Here is a 23962-nt window from a genome sequence, read left to right on the forward strand (position 1 = left end):
AAATCCAGATTTTATGAGTGCTCTGATTGTGCAGCGCTTTCTCATAGTTAACGAGGTGTCGTGTTCGCTGTCAGACGGTTGCCAGCCACCCGGCCAGCAGTGCGCGTCTGTGCACGTGTGTCTGTGTGCGTGTGTCTGTGCACGTGTGTCTGTGTGCGTGTGCAACAGACCGAATAGGAAAAGCAACTGAGAATGTCCGCTGGTGTCTGGCCAGTGTGCCACAGGTTGATGTAAAAAGACATTGCACGCACAATTTCTTACTCCTATGAGTATTTACATAGAACTATCAGAACATAACGCTCATCAGATCAGGTTTGATCGCTTTTAAGCAAAAGGGAGTGTTTGTGTAAAGCGTAAGGGAAAGCTTGAAAGGTAGAGAAAGAACACTCTGCTTTCTTTTTTTTAATGAAATTTGACATGTGGCATTACAATATTCTGTGAATTTCACCGCAGGCATTTTGAATCAAATTTAATTTAGGGTTGTTTGTTCTGTTAGCACTAGATGCTTTTGCTTTGGGCACAATAGGGGAACAAAAATCTGTGGTGTTAAGGCCGTCAGCACCACCTCAACATAGTGGAATGTAGAAAAAGGGACTCTAAAATTAGATGTGACAAATTGGATAAAGCATCACAAATTGTAAAAAAAGAGACATCATTTGTGTTTAAAATCCACAGCCAGCTTTTTCAGGATGAATTAAGCTAATTATGCTGGACCCAATAAAAAGAAACATTGCTGTTGATTGACACACTGGATCTGGCTGGGAAGAAGCGTTTCCCTGTGGGTTTGGAGAGTGCTGGGTTGCAGTAACCCATGTGTCAATCTCTAAACCTTGCTGGGAAAAGTGAGTTGCCATCCCTCTACTTTAGCAGCATTAAAAGGCTCTCATCAACAGTGAAACACAAGGTATTAGTAGTCAAGATGAATGCCAAAAAGGGTAAAACCACTGGCAATATAACATCAGCACGTAGCTAGTGTGCTCCAGTGGGCTTTTTATGGTTATTACTGCCAAGGACTTCTTTTTACTCCTGTCACCACAGGCGTGTTCTCTCAAAGACTGAAATCAATATTTCTAAATGGGAATCAGAGAATCTGAACATCCTCAAAACCTGGGAATCACTCAATAATGTTTCCATCGGATGAACAATGAAAACAGGCCGCATTTCTACTTTTTCCAGTTTTATTTTTCCTTGCCAAAATTTACATGACAGGTTTCTGTCTAATTTTGTTGTACATCTCAGAGGCATAGCGAGGGCAGAGAGTATGAAAAGGTTACAGAAATCACTGAGTACTCTTGACAAGCGCCCTTTCTACCTTTAATTCTCCTCCCTGATGTGGAATTCAGAGCAAGAAAAACACACAAGCCTTGTTCCATGATGGACATGTACATGGCATGGTTACCTAATACAGGAAAACTGCCCTGTGATCATTCAGGAAATTATATGGCCCAGTGGTGATGCAGCCTGATGGCACAAAAAAACCCATTCTGTTATTTCCATTAAAAAGCTCCAGAGACATGGGCTTCTGACAGGGTTGGCGCAGCCTTTCATCATCCCAGGTGCCATTATTTCAGAAAAGCTCCATTTCATTTTGTGATTGATACCTTGCTGGCAGTCTCAGCAACCTTGGTCAGACTGTGGGTTTTTTGCAGCAGGCTCTCAAAAAGCCTGGTACTATTTATTCATTCAAAGATTTCTGGTTTTTTGACTCTGTTTCCCCTGTTTCCCTTTGTCTATCTCACACACAGGATCTGGAAACCGATCAACAATGGAGCGGCTGGTTCTTTGCATGTTGCTGTCTGCAGCCCTGGTGAAGGGATACAGCTGCCCCGGCCGCTGCATCTGCCAGCACCTCTCCCCTACTCTGACTCTGCTCTGTGCTAAAACCGGTCTGTTGTTCGTGCCCCCCACCATCGACCGCAAGACTGTCGAGCTGCGACTCACTGACAACTTTATCACCATCATCCGCAGGAAAGACTTTTACAACATGACTAGTTTAGTCCACCTCACTTTGTCCCGCAACACCATCAGTCAGATCACACCCCATGCCTTTCTCGGCCTGCGAGCCTTGCGGGCGCTCCACATGGATGGAAACCGTCTCAGTGCTATAAAAAGCGAACACTTTAAAGGCCTCGTCAACCTGCGGCACCTCATCCTCGGAAACAACCAGATCCACCAGGTGGCCCCCACCTCGTTCGATGAGTTTGTTTCCACAATAGAGGACTTGGATCTTTCCAATAACAACCTGCGCACCCTTCCCTGGGAAGCTATAGCCAAAATGACCAACATTAACACCCTCACACTGGACCACAACCTAATTGACCACATTGGAGCAGGGACCTTTACACTGCTCACTAAGCTAGTCCGCCTGGACATGACCTCTAACAGGCTGCAGAAGTTGCCGCCAGACAGCCTGTTCCAGCACGCCCAGGTCCTGTCTGATGCCAAGGATTCCAGCTCGTCTACTCTGACCGTGAGTTTTGGGGGAAACCCCCTACACTGTAACTGTGAGCTGCTGTGGCTGCGCAGGCTAACAAGAGAGGATGACTTGGAGACCTGTGCCTCCCCAGAGCACCTCATGGACAAATACTTCTGGTCTATTCAAGAGGAAGAGTTTATCTGTGAGCCACCGCTAATCACCAAACATCTTACCAGTAAGCCTTTTGTGATGGAAGGGCAAGGAGTGACTCTTAAATGCAAAGCTGTGGGTGATCCGGAACCAGATATTCACTGGCGGTCACCAGACGGCAAGCTGGTGCATAACAATTCCCGCACCGTCTTGTATGATAATGGCACCCTTGATATTCTCATCACCACTCTGAAGGACAGTGGGTCATTTAATTGTGTGGCATCCAATGCCGCAGGCATCGCTACAGCTGCTGTTGAGATCAACATGATCCCCTTACCCTTGTTTGTTAACAACACAGGCCACATGCGTGAGGACCCTGGACTCTCAGACATCACCACCTCCTCCAAATCTGGCAATGACACCAAGGGCTATGACAAGCAGGACAGAAGGGTGATGGTCACTGAACTGACCTCCTCCTCCGCTGTGATCCGCTGGCCATCTGAGCGCCATATCCCTGGCATCAGAATGTACCAGATTCAGTACAACAGCACGGCAGATGATACTTTGGTGTACAGGTAAGCTATGAAGCCAGGATGGATGAACGAGGGTAGATAGGGATATGAGGAAAGGTGAGACATCTGGATTGACCATCTGCTGAATGACACAGCTGTCCGTTATGGGAGATTGACATATCCCAAGGAAGCAAAATGATTAAGTGCGTCCAAAAACAAGCAACTCCTCTAGTGCAGTCAGGAGAGAGAGTTATACATAAATGAAAATTTTACTGTGCCAAAATTGTACAGTACGCTTAAGATATTTATATTTTCTGTAATTGCTTGTTACATTATGACAGAGCACTCAAGCAGCTGAACTGCTTATGAGTCCAGCACCCTAAAGGACTAAATAGTCTTTTCAGCATCATTAAAACATAATATGACAACAACAATAACACTGAGGCTAACTATTTCACTGCATGTAACTGTTTGTTTCATTAGCAAGTGTCTGCATTAATTGGTTGCAACACAGAGTGTGATTACATGTGGTTGTCTAATGATAGGCTTGGTTATAGCAGTGGAAGAAGGAGTCAGATCATTTACTTACTGTAAGTTAAAAGTAACAGTACAAGCACTACAAAAATATTTGTTTACAGATGAAAGTCCTCAGGGCTGCCCACAGTAACAGCATACATCTGAGGTGTCATGAGAGGATTAACATGCTTTTGCTCAAAACATTGTAAGCAGTTTGGGATTTTATGCTGTTTTTATGAGCCAAAAATGAGAGAAGTCAGCGGTTTATATATTATTCATATCATTATTGACCTCATAGCTGATGTGATAACATGGAATGGCATATTTAGATGTTATAGAAAGTTGAAATAGAGCTAGTCATACCCCCCTGCCTAAACTTTTAGATCCATAAGTCTGTAACAGTGTATCATATTTTAGATACTCATATTGTTTTGTATCTAAAGTGAAAAATAATTAGCTGGTAACTGTAAACAGAATGAAGTGGATTGTATGAAATATGAAAGTGATTTCAAACTTTATTGCATTTGCTTTTGTTGTGTCTTGGTTACACAAAGAACATTGTCAGCGCAGGCAAATTGTTAACAGTGAGTTACATTATAAAGTATAAGATAAATTGCAGCTGCTGCTACAATTTTGTCAGTGCCACAGCGCCTGCAACCCATCCATCACCCCAGAATCTACCTGTGGGTTTCAGGGGGATACTTATTTAACACTTCTCAGTTGTATATGTAAAAATTTTGTAGAGTTTGGAGTATTTCATTTCATTCATTTATTTGTTCATTTCCAGGCACAACAAATACCTATATTGAACATAAAATGCACAAAACAAAAAACAAAAATTGCCTGAAAAAGGAGTGGGACGAAGAAAACTTATTAAATCCCACCCCTATACTCACTCATCAACAAAAAAACAAAAAAACAAAACAAAACAATATACTTCCCGCAGCTACGCCCATTATTGCATACAGTCCCATCAACAGCCCCGGGCGCATACAAGCATCTAAACTGCAGCTCGCAAGCAACAATTAGAGCCTTCATAACTGAATACAGAATATATAAATTATAAATTACATTACCACAGGTAACAGGCAGTAATAACTACAAGTAACAAACACACACATACACACATACATATACATACATATATATCTACACACACATGTACATATATGTACATACATACGCACAGTCTTTTTTTTTCTTTTTTTTTTTGAATCCATACCAGCAATGGTAAGAGAACAGACATTACAGAGCACACTAAAAACCCATCATTGAGTATACTGTGACCAGACCAACTGTTTGTAGAGAAATTTAAATCAATGAATATTTTTGCATTGTTTCAATTGTAAACTCAGACTGTTCCAGATTTTCACACCACATACAGACACACAAAAACCTTTACGGGTTGTTCGAGTTCTGGGTAATTTGAATTCTCCAAATCCTCTAACATTATAAACCTTTTCTCGAATTTCAAATCTAGTTTGTAAATTTGCCGGTAAAAGTTTAGTAAAAGCTTTATACAAAATTATGGATGTATTGTAATTAACCAGATCCTGGAATTTAAGTAACTTTGCCTGAAGAAAGAATTTGTGAGTATGATCTAGATAACCAGCCTTGTGAATAATACGCAGTGCTCGTTTCTGTACTGTGACTAATGGATTAGTTGTATTTTTATATGTATTTCCCCACACTTCCACACAATATGTAAGATATGGAAGAACCAGGGTACAGTACAGAGTACGAAGTGCATCTTTATCAAGGAATTGTTTCACTTTGTTCAAAACTGCGAGGCTTCTGGAAATTTTGGTTTTTATGTGTCTGACGTGGGGTTTCCATGAAATTTTGTTATCAATTACGACTCCCAGAAATTTGTTTTCACTCACATTATCAATTGGTACACCTTCAATTATAATTGGTAATTCTATATTATATTTAAAATTACCAAAAAACATTGCTTTAGTTTTATTTATATTTAATGATAATTTATTTATGTCCATCCATTTTTTTTATTAATTGTAGCTCCCTGTTTACAGTCATTACAAGATCAGTATAATCATCGCTACTGAAAAATATGTTGGTGTCATCTGCGAACAGTATGAGTTTAAGTACTTGAGAAACATCAAAAATATCATTTATGTATACATTGAAAAGTTTTGGTCCCAACACTGACCCTTGGGGAACACCACATGTAATACCAAGTTTCTCTGAATGGTAATGCCCTATGCTAACATATTGTTCCCGACCCGTTAGATAACTTTTTAACCAGTTACCAGCTTTCCCTCGAATACCATATCTTTCCAATTTATCCAATAAAATTGAGTGATTAATTGTGTCGAAGGCCTTTTTGAGATCAACAAAAATACCAACTGCATATTTATTTTTGTCCAGTGCATCAGTAATTTCTTCTACTGCCTCAATTATCGCCATTGAAGTGGTTCTTTGTGTTCTGAAACCATACTGACCAACATTTATTATTTGATGTTTTTCAAGGAATTTTTCTAATCTTGAATTAAAAAGTTTTTCTAGAATTTTTGAGAATTGAGGCAGTAGAGAAATAGGCCTATAATTGGTAAAACTATGTTTGCCATTACTTTTATATAGTGGTATTACTTTCGCAATTTTCATTTTTTTTGGAAAACAGCCGGACTGAAATGATAAATTACAGATATATGTTAAGGGACTAGCAATATTCAGAATAACCTGTTTAACTACAGACATATTTATGTCGTGATAATCCATTGAAGACTTACTTTTACATTCTAATGTGATATTTATTACTTCTTGCTCATTTGTAGCTGAGAGGAACAGTGAAAAGGGATTTGATTTTATATTGCTGATATTTTCATTTTTATGACACGGGATGTCCACTGCTAGTTCAGGGCCAACATTTATGAAGAATTTATTGAACCTATCGACAATATTACTCATGTTGTGATTTTCACCATTTGCATCAGTAAAATATTCAGGATATGATGTTCCAGAAGATCCTTGTTTAATTAAGTTGTTTAACACATCCCAAGTTCCTTTTATATTGTTTTTATTTTCATATAATCTTCTTCTATAATAAAGTTGTTTGCTCGTTCTTATAATATCAGTCAATTTATTTCTATATGCTTTATATCTTTGTTCCACTTCTTTTGTTTTTACTTTGATAAACTGTTTATACAGATTGTTTTTCTTTTTGCAAGCATTAATAATTCCTTTTGTGAGCCAAGGACTTTTTATCTTTTTTTTCTTTGTCATGTGTTCGTTTACAGGACAATGTTTATTGTACCACATAGTAAAAATATCTAGGAAATTGTCATAAGCCTTGTCCACATCTGACTCTTCATACACCGAACTCCAATCTTGTTGTGCTAAATCGAAATTGAAGGCATGAATTGCTTCTTCATTTATTGTTCGATGACAAGTGTTAGATATATGATACTGAAATGAAATGTAACTGCTAAAATCTTTTGCAGCTTGTTTGTAGCTGCTGGAACTAGAAGCTTAAGACTTACCTAGCTGAGCAACTTGGAATCGAAATCTTGTGTGTACATGTAGGTTATGCAGGATTACCCTTTGTAACTAACCATGTGGTGATGCCGTCAAAGCAGTTTTTTTTTTGAAAATGTGAAAAATTCAGCTTTCTGCCAAGTTTCTATTTTGTAGCACAGCCAGTTTGTGAGATATTGTGGCCAATTATCATAAATAATGTCAGCAAGATGGCTTTGTGTACAGGGGAGTGATTGCAATGAATGAGTTTGTTTTGGTCTACTAGTTTGAGGTAATTTGAACCCATCCACAAAAAGAAAAATTATGCATAAACTCACAAATCCTCTCTGCCCCCTGTTTTATGAAGAGCTCATGTGAAAGACCAGGAAGAGTATGGAAAGTATGTCTAGCAACAATAGGCGTTTGCAAACAAGATTTTACTAATTACAGAAAAAGCATTCATGATATCTGAAATTGAACATATGGATAATGTTCATGGTCAACAGTTTGGAGTTGTCTGTGAAGGTTCTCAGTCGTCCAGGTCATTGTAGTCTAAGGAGCTCGAAAAGATCCCTTCCCAGACGCCTTATCGCCCACTCACACCCTGGGCCACATAACCTCAGTAGATCAAACCTTGGCTGATTGTGACCCACACCCATTTTCACACCTTGGCTTGTGTGATTAGGTAGAGGATCATAGATGTAGAGGATAGAGGGTCCATGACCCTCTTGGAGACACTCCCGTAGGGCTTAAAACCTGGGAACCTCCACCAATTGCTCTTACAACTGAAGAAGCTTCTCGGATGAGAGGTGAAACATCTTCAAGTAACCCTAGAGAAGTCCAGACACTTTTCTTTCCAAGCTCCTTACACTCAGTTTGGAGTTCTACCTATCTTTTTTGTAAGGAATCCCAGGACAGAACAGCACTTGAAGAAATCTACCTTATTATCTTCCAACAAAGTGTTTGAAATTTGAAGTAAACTATAAAAATAGTTGTTTGAGAATCACTGTTGCTTACAGATGGTCTTGATTGTATTTCAAGCATAAAGCACCAGTACATGGAGAAGTTTTCCACATTTCAGCATTGTAGCGTTAAGATTTCTTGGGCGATTCATCATTTTTTTTGAATTCTGATAAAATTCCCAAATACCACTAGTTTAAAAAATTAATATAAAAAAGTTACAGCAATTAAAACGTTTTGCATGGTTACACTGGATGAGCTTACTCTTTAGAATAATGGATAAAAATTACCATTTGCAAACACTGTTAAAGTGTGAGAATCTGAAGTTTCACGTGTTTATTATGCAAAACGTGACACAAATTAACTGAATATATTTTACTGAAAAGCATCCCAGGATTTATGTATTCACAGAGTAAGTTAATAATAGTGGTTGACTTTCTTTCTTTCTTTCTTTTTTTCTAGGTTTTATCAGATATAATGAGTTGCTCTCCTGTATAATTTTCTCATCCCGTTTTAGCATGGAGCTGAGTGTTGTTTTGTCTTTAGGTGGTACATTATTACCTACAAATGATAACCATCAAAGTCTTCCCTTAGGGAAAAGGAACAAGCTTCTAATTATATTAACGCCAATGTTGACCTGAAGACAATGCCTTTCTCCTTCGTACTTAGAGTCGTGTAATCTTACAGTTGCCAACAAACTGTGACCTTAGGTATTCACACATCCAAACTGTCTTCACTTCATGCGTCACTTGTCCTCCAGCCTGCAGCTGTTGTGGCATATACTCGAGACAGTGAGCCTCTCCTGCCTTTTTTATCACCTTCGCTGTCACTTTGTTAGACACAAACCAAATCGAGCAACTTCTCACAGCCTTTTTACAATATAATACAACATATGCACTTAGAAGTCACCTGTATTGAAGTGTGATGTTTTTTATGTCTGTCTACCAGAGTGATATTTAAAGTTTGTGGTAATGGCACTGTTACCTTATTCTGATGCAGAACTGACACCTCTGTGTGATTTAATACACCTTGTGCAAATCAGTGCATGTGGGTGTTGTAATTCTTAAGATTACTCCTCCACATCTTCATCACTGCGCTGTTTCTTTTCTCCGCAGAATGATCCCATCCACCAGCAAGAACTTCTTAATCAATGATCTGGCTGCAGGACGGGAATACGACCTTTGTGTGCTGGCGGTTTACGATGACGGCATCACTTCGTTAACAGCTACCCGTGTGGTCGGCTGCGTACAGTTCCACACAGCCAGTGAGGTCAGCCAGTGCCGTTTCATGCACAGCCAGTTCCTGGGAGGCACTATGATCATCATTATTGGTGGTATAATTGTTGCTTCGGTGTTAGTGTTCATCATCATCCTGATGATTCGTTACAAGGCCTACAGCAGCCCGGAGGACAGCAAGACCAAGGTCAGCTGTAGCATGCACTCCCAGACCAATGGAAGCCAGCACCGGCTCCAGCGTTCTGCCTCCAAGCAACCTTCTGATGAAGGCCAGCATGAAGCCCTAGCACCCAAAGAGTGCATGGCACTGGTGCTGAGGGTGGATGGTGAGAAAAAGGAGGATTCAGCAGCCACAACTGCCATACTGGAGGTGGAGCTGCCTCCCATGACTGTAGACAAGATGAAGAGAAGAACCAGCCTGGATGGAGAGCGCTCTGGTCCCCCATCTGACGACACGCAGATGGACAATAGCCTGACAGGCTCCACCATGTCCCTGTGTCTCATAGGCCCCAATGCTGGCACCAAGGAGGCTCCCAGGCTCAAGGACAAGAAGAGTACCCTGGCCAACATGGGGTTGCTCCCTAATGAGCTAGCACGAACTAGGCACAGATTCTCGTTTGACGGCGGGGATTACTCCATTTTTCAGAGTCATAGTTACCCACGCAGAGCGAGGACGAGGTGGCACAAATCCACCAACCAGCTCAACATGGAGTCCTCGCCGCTCGCCAACAGGAGAGTTACATTCAGCAGCACTGAGTGGATGCTAGAGAGCACAGTCTGAGTAAAGTAGTGTAGCCAAAAGAAATGGCTCAGCCACATACAAACACACACATGTAAAAACACGAATATGTCTACATGCCATATGACACACTTTCCCAGCACACAGCAAGAGATAAACACAAGCACACATACTGAGACGAGCTTTCTGCGAGTTGCTGGAGAAGAACACGGTCTCGTTCATCCTGCCTCCCCGTCATGCTCCCACAGAAGTCTGTTGGCCATGTCCTTTCTTTATGCAGCAGTGCCTTATTCTAAAAAAAAAAATGTACGAATGGAGGATGCTGCTCACTGTAGTCATAAACCGTCCTCTCTACCACTGCTTTCCAATACTGAGAACGGGAAGCATTGTGTTGGATTTTTAATTTTCTCCTTTTTCTGTGATATGCCAAGGGGTGTGGCGTTAGGATGTAACTGTTTAATTGTAAAAAAAAAAAAAAAAAAAAAAAAAAAAAAGAAGAAAGAAAAAGAAAAAAAACTTCATCATAACTGTAAAGTGAACAGCCAGGTATCCTGTTATGTCAATCATGTTTTGGGTTCATAAAGTTAAAAAAACAACAACAAAAAAAAAACTTTTGCACAGAAGACACGAGATACAAGGACAAGTATCACCACCAGTCTATACAATAATGATTATTAAAAGAGAGCGGAATTTTACAAAGGCTGATTTCTTATGTGTTTGCATAGAGAAGATGGACCTGGAAACCTGCCATGGATTCCTCTCTGACGGTCGGACTGTATGATATTAAAATCGGTATTGTTGCAGATGTGACTGTATATTAATGGGTACTGTATCTGGCTGGTCTGGATAAAAGACAAACAAAAAAGACATATATAAGTATATTAAAACATTGGTGTATGTGTACTAACTATGTAAGTAAGTAAGTCATATGTCACATGACTTTTTACAAAGCATTTGGGTGTTGGCTGCAAGTTTTTACATTAAAAACCTGTGTCATCACACCTCTCCCTATTTAGTATGTCAAGGTTTGGACCATCTACTCCCTCACGAAGGGTATTAAATTTTTTTGTGTGGGTTAACTGTATCAGTGGCGTTTCCTTCTTGTGCTGCAGCAGTAGGAGGGTGCGCGCGTGTGTGTGCGTGAGTATGCGTGCGTGAGTATGCGTGCGTGTGCGTGTCTGTCCACTGCAGGAAGGGACACACAAATTCAGAAGATAAATATTTGATTTCTCTGTGCTATTTATAAGGCTTCTGTGAAAGCTCCTCTATGACCACTGAGCAGAGTGGTAGTGGGACGAGGAGGGGACACGATAACTGGACGTGGTGCTGAATTCAAATGCAGCCAGCTGTTATTATCAAGGGTGTACGATCTGAGGTGTGCCACTAGGGGGAAACAAAGCTCTGCAAGGTTCCTAATTAATTGCATACTGCAGTGTGGATATATTAATAACCATTTGAACACGGCCTGTGTAGCATCCTGTTTTTAACTTATATATTAAACAGCAGGAGAGGAATTTACTTTCAAACATGTAAAACCAGTACTGTACGCATTACTTAATAAATCATTATAATGCAGTTGTGAGTTATCAGGACGCTTATAAGTGCTTGTTAATGTAATTATCAGCATCTATAGCTGGTGTGGAAACATAAAATCAGTAACACAAAATAAGACAGCAGTAGAGTATAGTCATATTTAATGAAATGTGTTTAACAAATCCTCAAATTGAGTTATTAAAAATTCATTAAGTGTTTATACATATAAAAAAAATCACTCGGGCAGGTTTAAACTGCCGGTAAACATGTTCATTCATCAGCGGATTTTTCTATTACCCAAGTGCCATTGTGAAATATGTAATAATAATTAACTGTTACATTAAAAATTTAGATATGCCAAGAATTTATACAAACACCTGAAATGTCAAAACATCTGCTTACAACGGCAATATATTGTATTTTAAACCAGCTGTTTATGTAGCGCATACAAATGCATGATACAGCAGGCGAACTCAAGTGTTGCTAAAAGAAAAAAGATCGGACAACAGGAAAAGATATGATCAGAGCAGATGAGGGGTATTTGCTTGTTGAAATGGTAAACACCCTCTCCCTCTGATTACAGCTACTCAGAACAGGCTGAGATGAAACCGAGCTGCGTGGACAGCAGAGAGATAAAACATGGAGCAGAAAGATAAGTCGCACTGGGGGTTTTTCCAATCCTCCCGAGTCTCCTATTTGCATCCTCGGTGACGGAGAGGATTGAATCCGAGAACGAGGTCATCCCTTCATCCTTTCTCATCACACTTAACCAATTTACAGCGCAAACATTCACATTTTACATAGCTTCAAGAAGGGGGATTTAACTTTTGGGGTGTAAATGCTCAGCTGTCAGTTTGTCGTGCACAAACCTTTTGAGCTGAATCCATCTCCTTTTTACAGTAACTAGTGATGCTTAACTGTCTGGAGCTGCGAGGCCGGCCGGCTCTCTAAACAGGAGAAGTGTTTGTGTGTGTGCTCACATCTGTAACCACTATTCGACACAAAAATCTGCTTAGGTGGGAGGATGAGGCTGAGACATCACCCTGCCTTTAAAAAATTGGCCTGGACAGTCAAACTAGTGAACACCAGGGGGTGGGTTGTTTCTCATCAGCAGTTCTGAATAACTGCAAAAAAGACCAACACTTGATCCAGGTTTATTTTTATTTAATAGTTTCCCCATTCCGTTTTCAAACCATATAATATGTGTTTTAGAAAAGTCCAATCTTAGCATAGTTTAGTACATATTTATATATTTTTTAATTTACACTATTTCTGTTCAAGACCGCAGTCATGCTTTTGTGTTCTTATGTGAAACTCCACTTGTGGTTTTAACTAAATACTTATTTTCGCCCCTGTCCTTTTTCCGGTGCTATGCCTCCACTGTTTGTACATGTTCGGGGGATCGGGGCAATACAGATATCTCTGGACCGGAGTGGACTAACAGAATAGCTTTGTCCTATCTAGAATTACGCCACTCGCATGAATTAAAAGGTTTTCACAAGGGTTTTGATCATTTTCAAAACACTAAACCATCCAGAGGTCTGTAGTAACATGCAGCAGCACAAATTTGGCTTAAAAAAATGTAGGGTTGACATTAATTTCTATAATTATTACAATGATAACAGCAAAAACAAGCTTTTTCCCCCCTTTCTAAAAACAGATTGTCTTAACTATCATGCAAAGGTTCGGTTGTAATAGACAGTCATTTTTGGATTCTGTCCTTTTGCCAAAATGCTTATAAACCGTGGCAACGTGTTTAAAAACCGCCGTCAAAACTGATTTGACTTGCTGAATTTCACTTGCTTTCTTCCATTTCCAAGATTCAGGCAGTTGCAGCCAAGCCGAACACAGCTCACTCTCTGCTGCTTAGAGAGAACACTTAGCCTATTGACACAGACTCAGCGAAGTGCTTCAGGCTTTTCCAGTACACACACTTTCAAAACGGTTTACCAACACTTCCCTTGGCATCAGATTATCTATAAATACACAGATGGCACAAGCTTACTCTTTCTTACCAGTCTGGACACAGACTGGTGTTGATATGGGTAGAACGGTGGTTTTCAGGAGTGATGTATGAAAGTGGTATCAGCTGTGTACGGCATTAGTGAGTCGTCCTTTTTTAATCTTTGCATTTTTCTTTTACATTCAGATGCCGTGTTAACGTTACAGAAACAATAAGACCACACAGGACAATCTGTGTTCAACAGTATCACAGACAAGACTTCTATAGCAGTCAAAAAGTAGCTCTACAAACACTAGACTTACTCACTTTGATCATGAGCAGTATCTGAAAGTCTGTCTTTGGTATCATGAAAAACAACAGGACTGTGGCAAGGTCTTTGATCCATGTTACTCCATGGAGACCCTCCTGACAAACAACTCAACAAATCAAGAGAATCACAAGACCTCTTCATCGGAAATGCTAAATTTATATATATATATATGCCAGCTACTATTTCAAAGTATTGAAGTAAGAGTTATTAACAGAAGCCAGCTACTTTTATTTATTTATTTATATATATATATATATATATATATATATATATATATATATATATATATATATATATATATATATATATATATATGCCAGCTACTATTTCAAAGTATTGAAGTAAGAGTTATTAACAGAAGCCAGCTACTTTTACACTGCCATCTCATTATTTTTCTGTTTTGGGATTCAAACATGTTGCACACAGAGCAATGGTTGTACTTACCTTTATACTGCAGCCTGCTTAGATTCAACGTACGTGCATGCACGTGCCTTCAAGTTAAAGAATAATTTCCTAATTTATGGCTGTTGTTACAGATCCCATGGCAACAACCTCTATTGCTTTACCTGTAGCTCTTGTATAACGAAAATTTATTTTCATTTTTTAAAAACGGTAAATCGTTTTCTGAGAACAATTCATCGGTGGAGTTTTTGCTAATGTTACTGAAACCAGAGGAAGCAGTATATATGTTGGGGACTATTTTCAGCAGCGAATTGTTTATCTAATGAGTATTTATTACAGCAAAATGGTGCATGTGGGAATGATTCAGAATAAACGACGATGCCAGCGTTCAGTGCAATGAAAGGTGTCTGCCAGTGACGGTGTGGCTCACTGATGTGTTTTTAATAGTATAAAAGTGGAGCTCTGTGACAGAGGAAAATAAAGTGCTATATGGAAATTGCTGGGGTGGGGAGGGAGGCCAACTTGATGCGTTTTTAAGTGTAAGGTTTATGTCCTTATTCTGGTCTTTACTTTCAGAAGAAAAAAAAAACAGGAACCACCCATGGCATTATAAATAATGTATCTGTTACAACTCATTTAAACCCTCGTGGATGCAAGACAATCAGTGTGTATGTTATTAAAACCCTGAGTTAGAACTGCTCTCCGGATGGCATATTTATGACCCCCTCACATTGTCATTCACACAGATACAGTTTTTGCTGTAACTAATAAGAAAAGAATGTGAACATTTCCAGAAAAGTTAGACAGGAAGACAAATACCCTCACGCTTTTCTGCCCAGATCTATAAACCTTTAGGCTTGTACTGTCAGAACCATGTCAGCTTTTAAGTGGATAGGCAGTACTTGTTAGTTTAAATGGATTAAAGGTTTTAGAGAAATCCGGGATGATCATTTCTTGTTCTTTTAAAAACAGATAATACACCATTTTAAACACTAAATATAATTTTAAAAAAATGCAAAATAGATGTTTATTTTATGACAACACGCTTTATACAAAGAGTGAAAATTGCAAAACATGAAAAAAATAAAATACATATTCCATCGGAAATAATTATTCAAATCGCATTTCCTTATAAATAAAATGAAAACACTGGTTGTCTGAGGACAGAAGGTCACTATGTGAGGCAGACAGTCAGAGGTGAGTCGATCAATCAATGTGCCTGCAGCTCACAGGATACCTATTGAGACAGATGGTTGCTACCCTATCATCCTTCTTCATGCTCCCTGCTGTCTGTACTGCTGTACGGTGTGCTTTGAATCTCTGCAGAGGTGATGAGCTTCTGCCACGCAGGACGCCCACGGAGAGACCCGTAACCACAGGTTTGTTGATGTTAAACAAAGTGCAATTTAGAAGATGCCTGTAGTGAAAAGCCCTCAGCAGAGTTAGGAACAACAAAGGAATCTGTAGCAGTTTCAGTGGCCGTTACCTGAACTGTGCATCAGTTTTTAGCAGCACGCCTCAGTCGGCAGAGCTGTCCGAGCTCTCCTCACCCATTGCTTTCCAGTTTTTCCTCTTCTTCTTTTTTGAGTTTGGCCCTGAGTCGGAGTCTTTGTGCGAATCGTGCTTTCGCTTTTTGCGACTGTGTGACAGCCTCTCCCTTTTTATCTCATCATTACTGTCCTCTGTGCTGATGTCCACATCTTTTCCTCTGGCTTTTGAAGCTTTCTTGTTTTTATGTCGACTTTTAGTCCTTTTTCTCTTCTGCTTGTCTTTTGTAGCACCACTGTCATCGCTGCTGTAGTCACTGCTCGAACTGTCCACTTTCTTACGCTTTCCGTCCTCACCTTTCTTCTTTTTTTTCTTCTTCTTCCGTGAGGATTTTTTGGACCGTTTTGATAAGCATGCCTCTGTGTCAGACTTGGACTTTTTCATTTTGTGATGGCTCATCTTCTTTTTGGCACTGTTTTCTTCACTAAAATAAAACAAAGTCAGAAGAATAAATATAAAGACACCACTAGTATGAATAGAAGTATGATCTAATGGCTTAAAGGGGAAATACACTGGTTTTTGATGTGGAGATCAGTCAAGCAAAGAGAACCATCTCTTCTGTGGCTTACTATAAAGAAGCTCTCTGTAAAGTCTTAGAAACATAATGTTTACGATGTAATCCTAGAGTTTATTTCAGCTTTGACTTGAAGACCTCTTCGTTTTTAAAAGAAAGTATGAGCGGTAGAGATTCATTAACAAGGAAGCTCGTTAATAACCAGAATGTTAACATCATGGAGGTGTGAATGTTTGAGGCTGTGTGAAGATTAAAATACTGTGTGTTCATCATCCATTAAATCTGGATAATAACCCATTATTACTAGAGTGACTATTTGCACCCAGGTGAGAACAGTTACACAGCAGCTATTTACACTGGGCCCCCTCACTCAGCTATATCAACATGGGTGTAAATTATAGGGATTTGTATAATTTTCAAATTCTCAACTTTTTAAAAATACTTTATCTGACTATTTCTTGCACATTTCCCCTCATTTTCTTTTACCAGTAATACTCCTACAAATATCAGCAAAAGCATGAGCTCTTTGCAAACCACTATTAAACAACAAAATTAGAAGACCAAGTGTTTAAAAAGTGCTTGATGCCAGTGTACAAATATTAGCAACATACTTCACCAAACTAAAGTGGTCAGACAGTTCAGGGTAAAATCTTTACAAACACAAATGAAATGAAGCTTGCATATCATAAATCTAGCACAGCTATGGTCACAGTATTTCTGCCTGAAATATCCAGCTTTGTTAAATGACTAGATGGAATATTTTATCCCAAAAACAATAATGCTGGAATGCTTGTGACCAGGTGCATAAAGTATTTTACAGTAATACAGGAAATCTTTGTTTGTGAGCTCCTCTTACACAATCAGGAGCAATCAAAATTTGCACAGTTACAGCTCAGGTCCTCGAAGGCTATTATCTGTTTCAGAGGTATGCCATCATAATGGCCTAGCAACTGCTTAAAAACAGACAAAATGACTCATTTGTAGTGTTTATGCACCTGTAACACCACATAAAAACGTTTTAATTTCATGACAACAACATGTAATTTATATGCACAAATTTTCTTTAAGAATGACACATTATCATCATCTAAAAATCACACACCAAACAATACTGTAGCATAGGAAAGTGCTGGAATCAAAGTCAGAACCTGATTTTAACACTATTTACAACTCATAATTACAATTATTTTGACAAATGTTGAGGTAATTAATAAAATCTAAATAGTTAATGAACTACATAATGCAGGGGTGGGCAATTCCAGGCCTCGAGGGCCGGTGTCCTGCAGGTTTTAGATCTCACCCTGGGTCAACACACTTGAATCACATGATTAGTTCGTTACCAGGCCTCTGGAGAACTTCAGGACATGTTGAGGAGCTAATTTAGCCATTTAAATCAGCTGTTCAAGGACACATGAAACCATTCTACTCTGACAAAACGTCCTACCCGTATTATAATTTGACGGTGAGTTGCGACTAAACCTAAGCCTACCCCTAACCATAAGAAGTATTCCGGATGGGTGAGAGAAAAAGAAGTTAATTCGGCGTTGGTTTTGTGCGCATGCGCAGAAACATTGGGTAGGATGTTTTTCCAGGTAGGATGGATTCCCAGAACACCGGCCCTCGAGGCCTGGAGTTGCCCACCCCTGATCTAATGGGTGTACCCTTTTTTCAGTGCAGGGGGCAAGTCTCATAATGGAGTCTCTTCTTACTTCTGCTACTTTGTTAACCATGAAATTATGTAACAGACTTCAGCCTGGTATCAGTTGGTCTTGCATTACTACAAGGTTCAGGGTTGAGAGGTTAACTCCATGGAAATGTGGTAAATTGCATGAGTGCCCTTTTAAAGTCTGAATATCTATTTGAATATATAATAACCCATTTGGTATGTATGAAATTTCTGCTTACCCATCACTTTCAAACTCCTCGGGATAAAGCTCCTTGAACCCACTATGTCCCCACCTGTGATGGAAATATATGAAATCACATATATTAGTTCATCTGATGTAGCACTCCAGCATTTCCATTACACACTGGAAACACATGACCACAGCCACTTCATTATGTTTTGTTTTTTGTACAGTACCTGTCAGGATCATTGGACTCAAATTCATACAGTTTTCGAGTCCAGTATCGAGCCTCTCTGTCATCATGTTCTGAGGCACGCTCTCTGCTTCGGTTAAAGTCTCTACGTTGATCTGACACTCGGTCGCAGTGCATATGTCCTCTGAAATACAACCATTATCCTTAAATCATCAAGTCAATGTATAATCAAAAAGACAGCTGCATTACAAAGATTCAAAAGTGCTGTGATTTCATTTGTGTTTAGGTAGATCAAATTAAATTGAGGTATTTACCTCACAAACTCTGCATCTGAAAAATCTTTTCGTTGGGATGTTTGGATCTCCCAGTCTCGCATTTTCCACATTTCAATTTCCTCTTGGATCTGCACAACAACATGCACACAAAGACAACACAGAGATGCATTAGTGTACACATGATACAAATATTTACAAATGTTATCCTTCCTGTGCGTCGGTAGAAAAGAAATCCTGCCAATCAGTGGGCTAAACTACCTACTTCAACATAGTTGGTTTGTTTTGGTATTTTATACCTGCTGTATAAGAGTTTAATCTGAGCAAGCAGAGACTGGGCTTGACGTATCGCTCTCGTACAAGCTTTGTAATTTTGTTCCTAGACAGGTTAAAGATAGACTATAGCTGCAGTGTACAGTCAGTTATTTTGTCTGACCTCATACAGACTGTGACAGCGTCTATACACAACTGACTACAATTGGATAAAATACATAGAATTATAACATTTCCTGCTAAATTGTTGTGGAAAGGAAGCCTAAAGGACCAAACAGAAGCAATGCATTCATTTAAACGAATCATCAACTCAGCTCAACTTTAAGCTTTAAGTAATTAATCAATAGATTAGTGCACATAAAAAAAAAAACCCTCCACCTTCATCTTACAAACACTTGTTGAGTCTAAACGCACCTTGTTGTGGGCATCCGTGTGTCGGATTACATTCCTCAGCAGCGTTTTTCCCAACGGCTGCTTTGACATGATGATACCTGACATAAGAAACATGTAAGTGATGGGCAGTAGAAACCGAAAGCAAGAGAAGGGCTACCAATAATATGAATAACTCTTATCCCTCGAACACTCAATATTCCCTATTAGCTTAGCTCGTTGCTAATAGCATAAGAATAATGTTTAAACAGCAAAATATGTTCTAAAGTCCACTCCCCTCGGCTTCGCTTAACTGTATACAAGTGTCGGCATTACTACACGTTTACTGTGATTTATTTTTTTAAATTATGTCCAAACTGTACCTTCCAAAACAGAGCACCATTCAAGAAGAAGAAAAAACAGCGTCTACTAGCGCTTCCGCTCTACCAAGTTACGTAATGGCGTCGCGCAATCTACGTCATTGCACTTTGAGGAACTCAACCGTGATTGGTCCAAGTGTTTGTCAGTCATCTCAGCAGCTGCTGCTAAACGGTGAGAACTGCAACTTATTAACGGCAAAATTAATTAAAGTAAGAATTATTTTCTTTATAAAACGTCATTTTTTGTACTGAGTACTTTCAATGCCTAAAATATTTTCATGTCATATCTGTGATTTTTTGCGTTGCACTGTGTCTTTGTGGCTCTAGAAAAAGCATATGACTGGGTGCCAAGAAAGGAACAGTGGTACAGTAGTAGGGAAGTACGTGAGCATGTTGCAGGTCATTTGTGAGGACAGCAAGACAGTAGAAGTGACAGATGGGTTCAGGTTAGTGTGGGATTACATCAGGGACTGCCTCTGAGCTCCTTCTTGCTTGTCATTTTGATAGACAGGCAGACAGATGAGGTCAGGCAGGAGTCTCTGTGGACTGTGATGCTCACAGATGACATTGTAATCTGTGGTGAGCGTATGGAGCAGGTGGAAAACAGCCTGAAAAGGTGGAGGTATGCACCGAAGAGAATAAGAGTGGATTTCAGTAGAAGCGAGACAGAATAGTTGCAGGTGTAACGGTGAACTTGGAAGGAGCAAAGGTGGATGAATTTAAATACCTGGGGTCAGGCATCCAAAGCAACAGACAGTGCATCCCCATCTTCAAGAGAAGTAAAAAAGAGAGTGCAATGAGGATGGACTGGGTGGAGACGGGTGTCAGGGTGATTTGTGACAGAAGGATAGCAGCCAGAGTGAAGATTTACAAGATCGTAGAGAGACCTGCTGTGTTGTATGGTTTGGAGACAATAGAACTGACAAAAAGACAGGAAGAAGTGGGAGAGCTGAAGATATTAAGATTTTTGTTGGTAGTGACAATGATGCACAGGATTAGAAATAAGTAAATCAGAGGGACAGCTCATATTGAGCACTTTGGAGTTTTAGAAGCAAGGCTGAGACAGTTTGGACATGTGCAGAGGAGTGATAGTGGCTATATTGGACAAAGGAAGTTGAAGATGGGGCTGCCAGGCACGTGGAGGAGAGGATTCATGGATGTAGTGATAGAGGACATGCAGAGGGTTGGTGTGACAGAAGAGGATGCTAGGGATAAAGATGAGATAGAGGTAGCCCTCGTGACCCCTGAAGGGAGCAGCTGAAAGATGTAGTGATTCCATCATTGTTACCATCCACTGTTCCTGCAGAACTTACCACTTATTCTTTGTTGTGCAGACAACAAAACAAAGCAACAAGAATATGTGACAAAGCAGAATGTATAGGTTATATCTGCTGGTTTAACTTTCAAAAGCCAGTTCACCTATTTACGTCATTGTAATCGCAATTACAATTGCAATGATTAATTTTATGTTAAGGATGGCTATATCTTATTTTTTAGAAAATGTAAACATATATAGCCAGGCTACTAATGTTTTGTACTGACCTATATATGACCAAAAAAATAAACAAATAAATAAATGAATAAAAATAGCTACACTCTGCATAACCCAGTTTTCACTGAAGACTTCATAGCCCCAAGTTGTACATTTGGCTCTTGGGATCTTCCTAAAGTCTCTGTACCAATATAAGGCCTGCACAACTTTCAAACAAGATGGATCGCTTTCCGCAAATAAATTAGCCTTATGTCTAATTTAAATGCTGCCACAGTTGTGCAAGCCAGTACTTCAAAGGCACATTCAGTTAGTAGATGTTATCTGCTTGGTTGGATGTAGTAAGCTGCTCTCATTGCATAGTGGGTATAGTAAATTTTGGGAATCAAAGTGTATTTCTTGCATATTCATTAGACCTAATTATGGTGTTTGTAAGATATAGCGCAGAAAAATCAAACTACTATAAAGGCCATAAAGGTGATAGAAAGTAAATTCTATCATCATTATGACACATTGTTCATAAAAGGTAGAATTGTGTTATGTGAATTTGTGCACTATATCTGACAAACTCTGAAATGCACATGAATCAGGGTACATTTTTACATGAATGAGCACCTTGCACTTTAATACCACTTTGACAAAAAAAGGTCTCCTGTTCAAACCTAAAAGCAGGGCTTTTAGACTTTGTTCAAGTCAAACCAGATTTGAAACAATTGTGTCAGAATAATTTAATATCCAACCTCTGATGCTCTGAAAGGTGAAAAGAGGTGCTGAAAACTAGTCTACATTTACCGGTGAGTCACAAACTCTAACAAATGTACAAGTATCAGTTTCGAATACTTGTGCAAAATGAATATGCAAAATGTTTCTTTAGATTGATACAGTACTGAACTGGTACTTTTTATTCCACTACACTGATCAAAAACTACATATTAGTGTTTCTCATCTACAAATTAAACATCTGTGGTTTCTGGACAGCTTTTAATAAATTTTATAGAAATGTTTGATTTATAGATCTGTGTTCATCTGATGTCTCAAAACCAAGTGTTTGGTGTTTACTTTAGATTTAGAAGTTGCACTTGACTGAATGCAACACAAATTAAAAACTACTTGAAGGTTATAAACCCTTCCAAACTTTTCCTTTTTACAAGGATAACAACTTTTACGGGTTCAGCCTTGGCTGAGTACAGATTTTGAATGCTTGGTGTATATTCTTTAAATAATTATTTATTTAAAGAGCAAATCATTTTTCACATTGGTTTCAGTTATGTAGTCAATATGTACACAAGTGGTTTAATCTAAAAGATGTTGGCTTTGTTTTCGCTCTCCAATGTTATCTCCCAAACAAAAATACTTCCTTCTAAATTGACTAAAAAAATGCATCAACTTCCTAGGGGGAAACTCTTATCAGCTTCATGGTTATCTGTTTGAAGGTCACTGAAATGAAGGGGGGAAAACATAGATAACTTTTGTTTAAGGTATGTTAGTAATTTGATACAAAAACCCATAGTGACCATGCAAGCACGCTCTATTTTAGCAACTCATTTGATTTACAAATAGGCTGACTGCATGCTGTCTCTGTGGCAAACTGGCTTTTTTTCTCATTGCCTGGATCCCCAGTGGTGGAATGACTTTGGCACCACACTTTGAACAGCAAAGTCATTGTTTATATATCATCCGTACATGAATCCAACAGTGCCTGATAAAAACACTTCCCTCAATCACGTCTTGCTCTGCCAAATCATCATTGTCTGCCTTTAGGGCACCTGAGTTTGTCCTTGTTTTTTCAATATTGGGGAAAAAATATTCAAAGTAATGCCGAGAAAAAAAGGAATCAGCTCATGATGGAACACAAACAACCTTATAAGGCTGTTTCAAGAAAAAGGTTTCCATGAAGTTATTGAAGTCGCCAAACTAATCAGTGCACTTTCTGCATAATATTGGAGCCTCTATAGTGTTATTATTGTTATTTGTAAACAATTCCATTTTTTCATCCTTGTTGACAAAGCTACTTTTGAATTTAGTTATTTAAGCCTGTGGATAGATGGGTGTGGGTGGATTTTCAGTCTGTTTTTTATTTACCTGATAGGAAGTCTTCCTGCTTGCAAAATCAAGGTAGAGGACGGTCAAATAATGCATCTTAAATAACTGAAAGACCCAAACAGTGCTCACCAGAATTTTATTCATCTGTTTGTCTGTCTTACAACAAATACTGTTGTTAGACAGACAAACAGATGTCAGCCTACAACTGATTTGAATGAAATCCCACATGATCCAGCCGTTAGGTGTTTTTGCTGACTCTTGATTTTAAATGCACTGCGATGTCTCATTTAGTCCACATATTGCTGCTGTGAAGGAAACCGTGCGCAGATTCAAAATTACAGCCACTGATTAGCCCATAAGTGGACGCTGACCTTCCTTCTGACCTGTAGCACGAAGCTCATTTGATGCTTGATTGTGTAGCTTTGGCCGATTAGGTGAGGTTCAGATGACTTATTATGAGCGTCATTACGATAGAATTTGATTTGCAGGGCTTGGTGGTCATGTTTGAGCTGTGAGGATGTGTAAACAGTGTTCATGGTTCGTGGAGGGGTAAAATCTTGAAAGAGTCAAGGACTGTTCAATAATGTATATTGGAGTTATTTTTGAAGACATAGGGTTGAGTTGAAAAATACATTTTATTTTGAAAGGGCTTATAAGAAAATATTAACCTCCCCACCCCATCAGTATTTAATAAGAACAAATATATAATTTGACCTTTTGTGACCTCCATAAAGTGGTTTCTCATAAGCTTCTGACACCTTATCTGCTATGGAACGCCAGGACTGCCATAATGAATTAATTAAATACACCATTAAATAATTAAT

At 39.1% G+C, this 23962-nt stretch overlaps 2 protein-coding genes across 4 annotated transcripts in view; one reads left to right on the top strand and one right to left on the bottom strand.

Annotated features, from left to right (window-relative positions):
* The window catches only part of lrfn1 (leucine rich repeat and fibronectin type III domain containing 1), a 139858-nt gene extending 128772 nt beyond the window's left edge, over positions 1–11086 (top strand). For all 3 annotated transcript variants that reach the window (XM_026191294.2, XM_026191297.2, XM_080288856.1), the window contains 2 exons: positions 1746–3141; positions 9144–11086. In XM_026191294.2, coding sequence (XP_026047079.2) covers positions 1766–3141; positions 9144–10044 — 2277 coding nt within the window. In that variant the 5' untranslated portion in view covers positions 1746–1765 and the 3' untranslated portion in view covers positions 10045–11086. The remainder of the gene's footprint in view (positions 1–1745; positions 3142–9143) is intronic.
* A 4123-nt stretch (positions 11087–15209) lies between these two features.
* nkapd1 (NKAP domain containing 1) lies at positions 15210–19727 on the bottom strand. The gene is made up of 6 exons (XM_026191985.2): positions 19610–19727; positions 19272–19348; positions 18627–18715; positions 18356–18496; positions 18178–18231; positions 15210–16182 (listed from the first exon to the last, which is right to left on the bottom strand). The coding sequence occupies exons 2-6, from the start codon at positions 19338–19340 to the stop codon at positions 15729–15731; spliced, it is 807 nt and encodes a 268-aa protein (XP_026047770.1). The 5' UTR covers positions 19341–19348; positions 19610–19727; the 3' UTR covers positions 15210–15728.
* Between the last annotated feature and the right edge of the window lie 4235 nt (positions 19728–23962).

This window comes from Astatotilapia calliptera, chromosome 14 (genome assembly GCF_964374335.1).
Source record: "Astatotilapia calliptera chromosome 14, fAstCal68.1, whole genome shotgun sequence".
Classification (NCBI taxonomy): Eukaryota; Metazoa; Chordata; class Actinopteri; order Cichliformes; family Cichlidae; genus Astatotilapia; species Astatotilapia calliptera.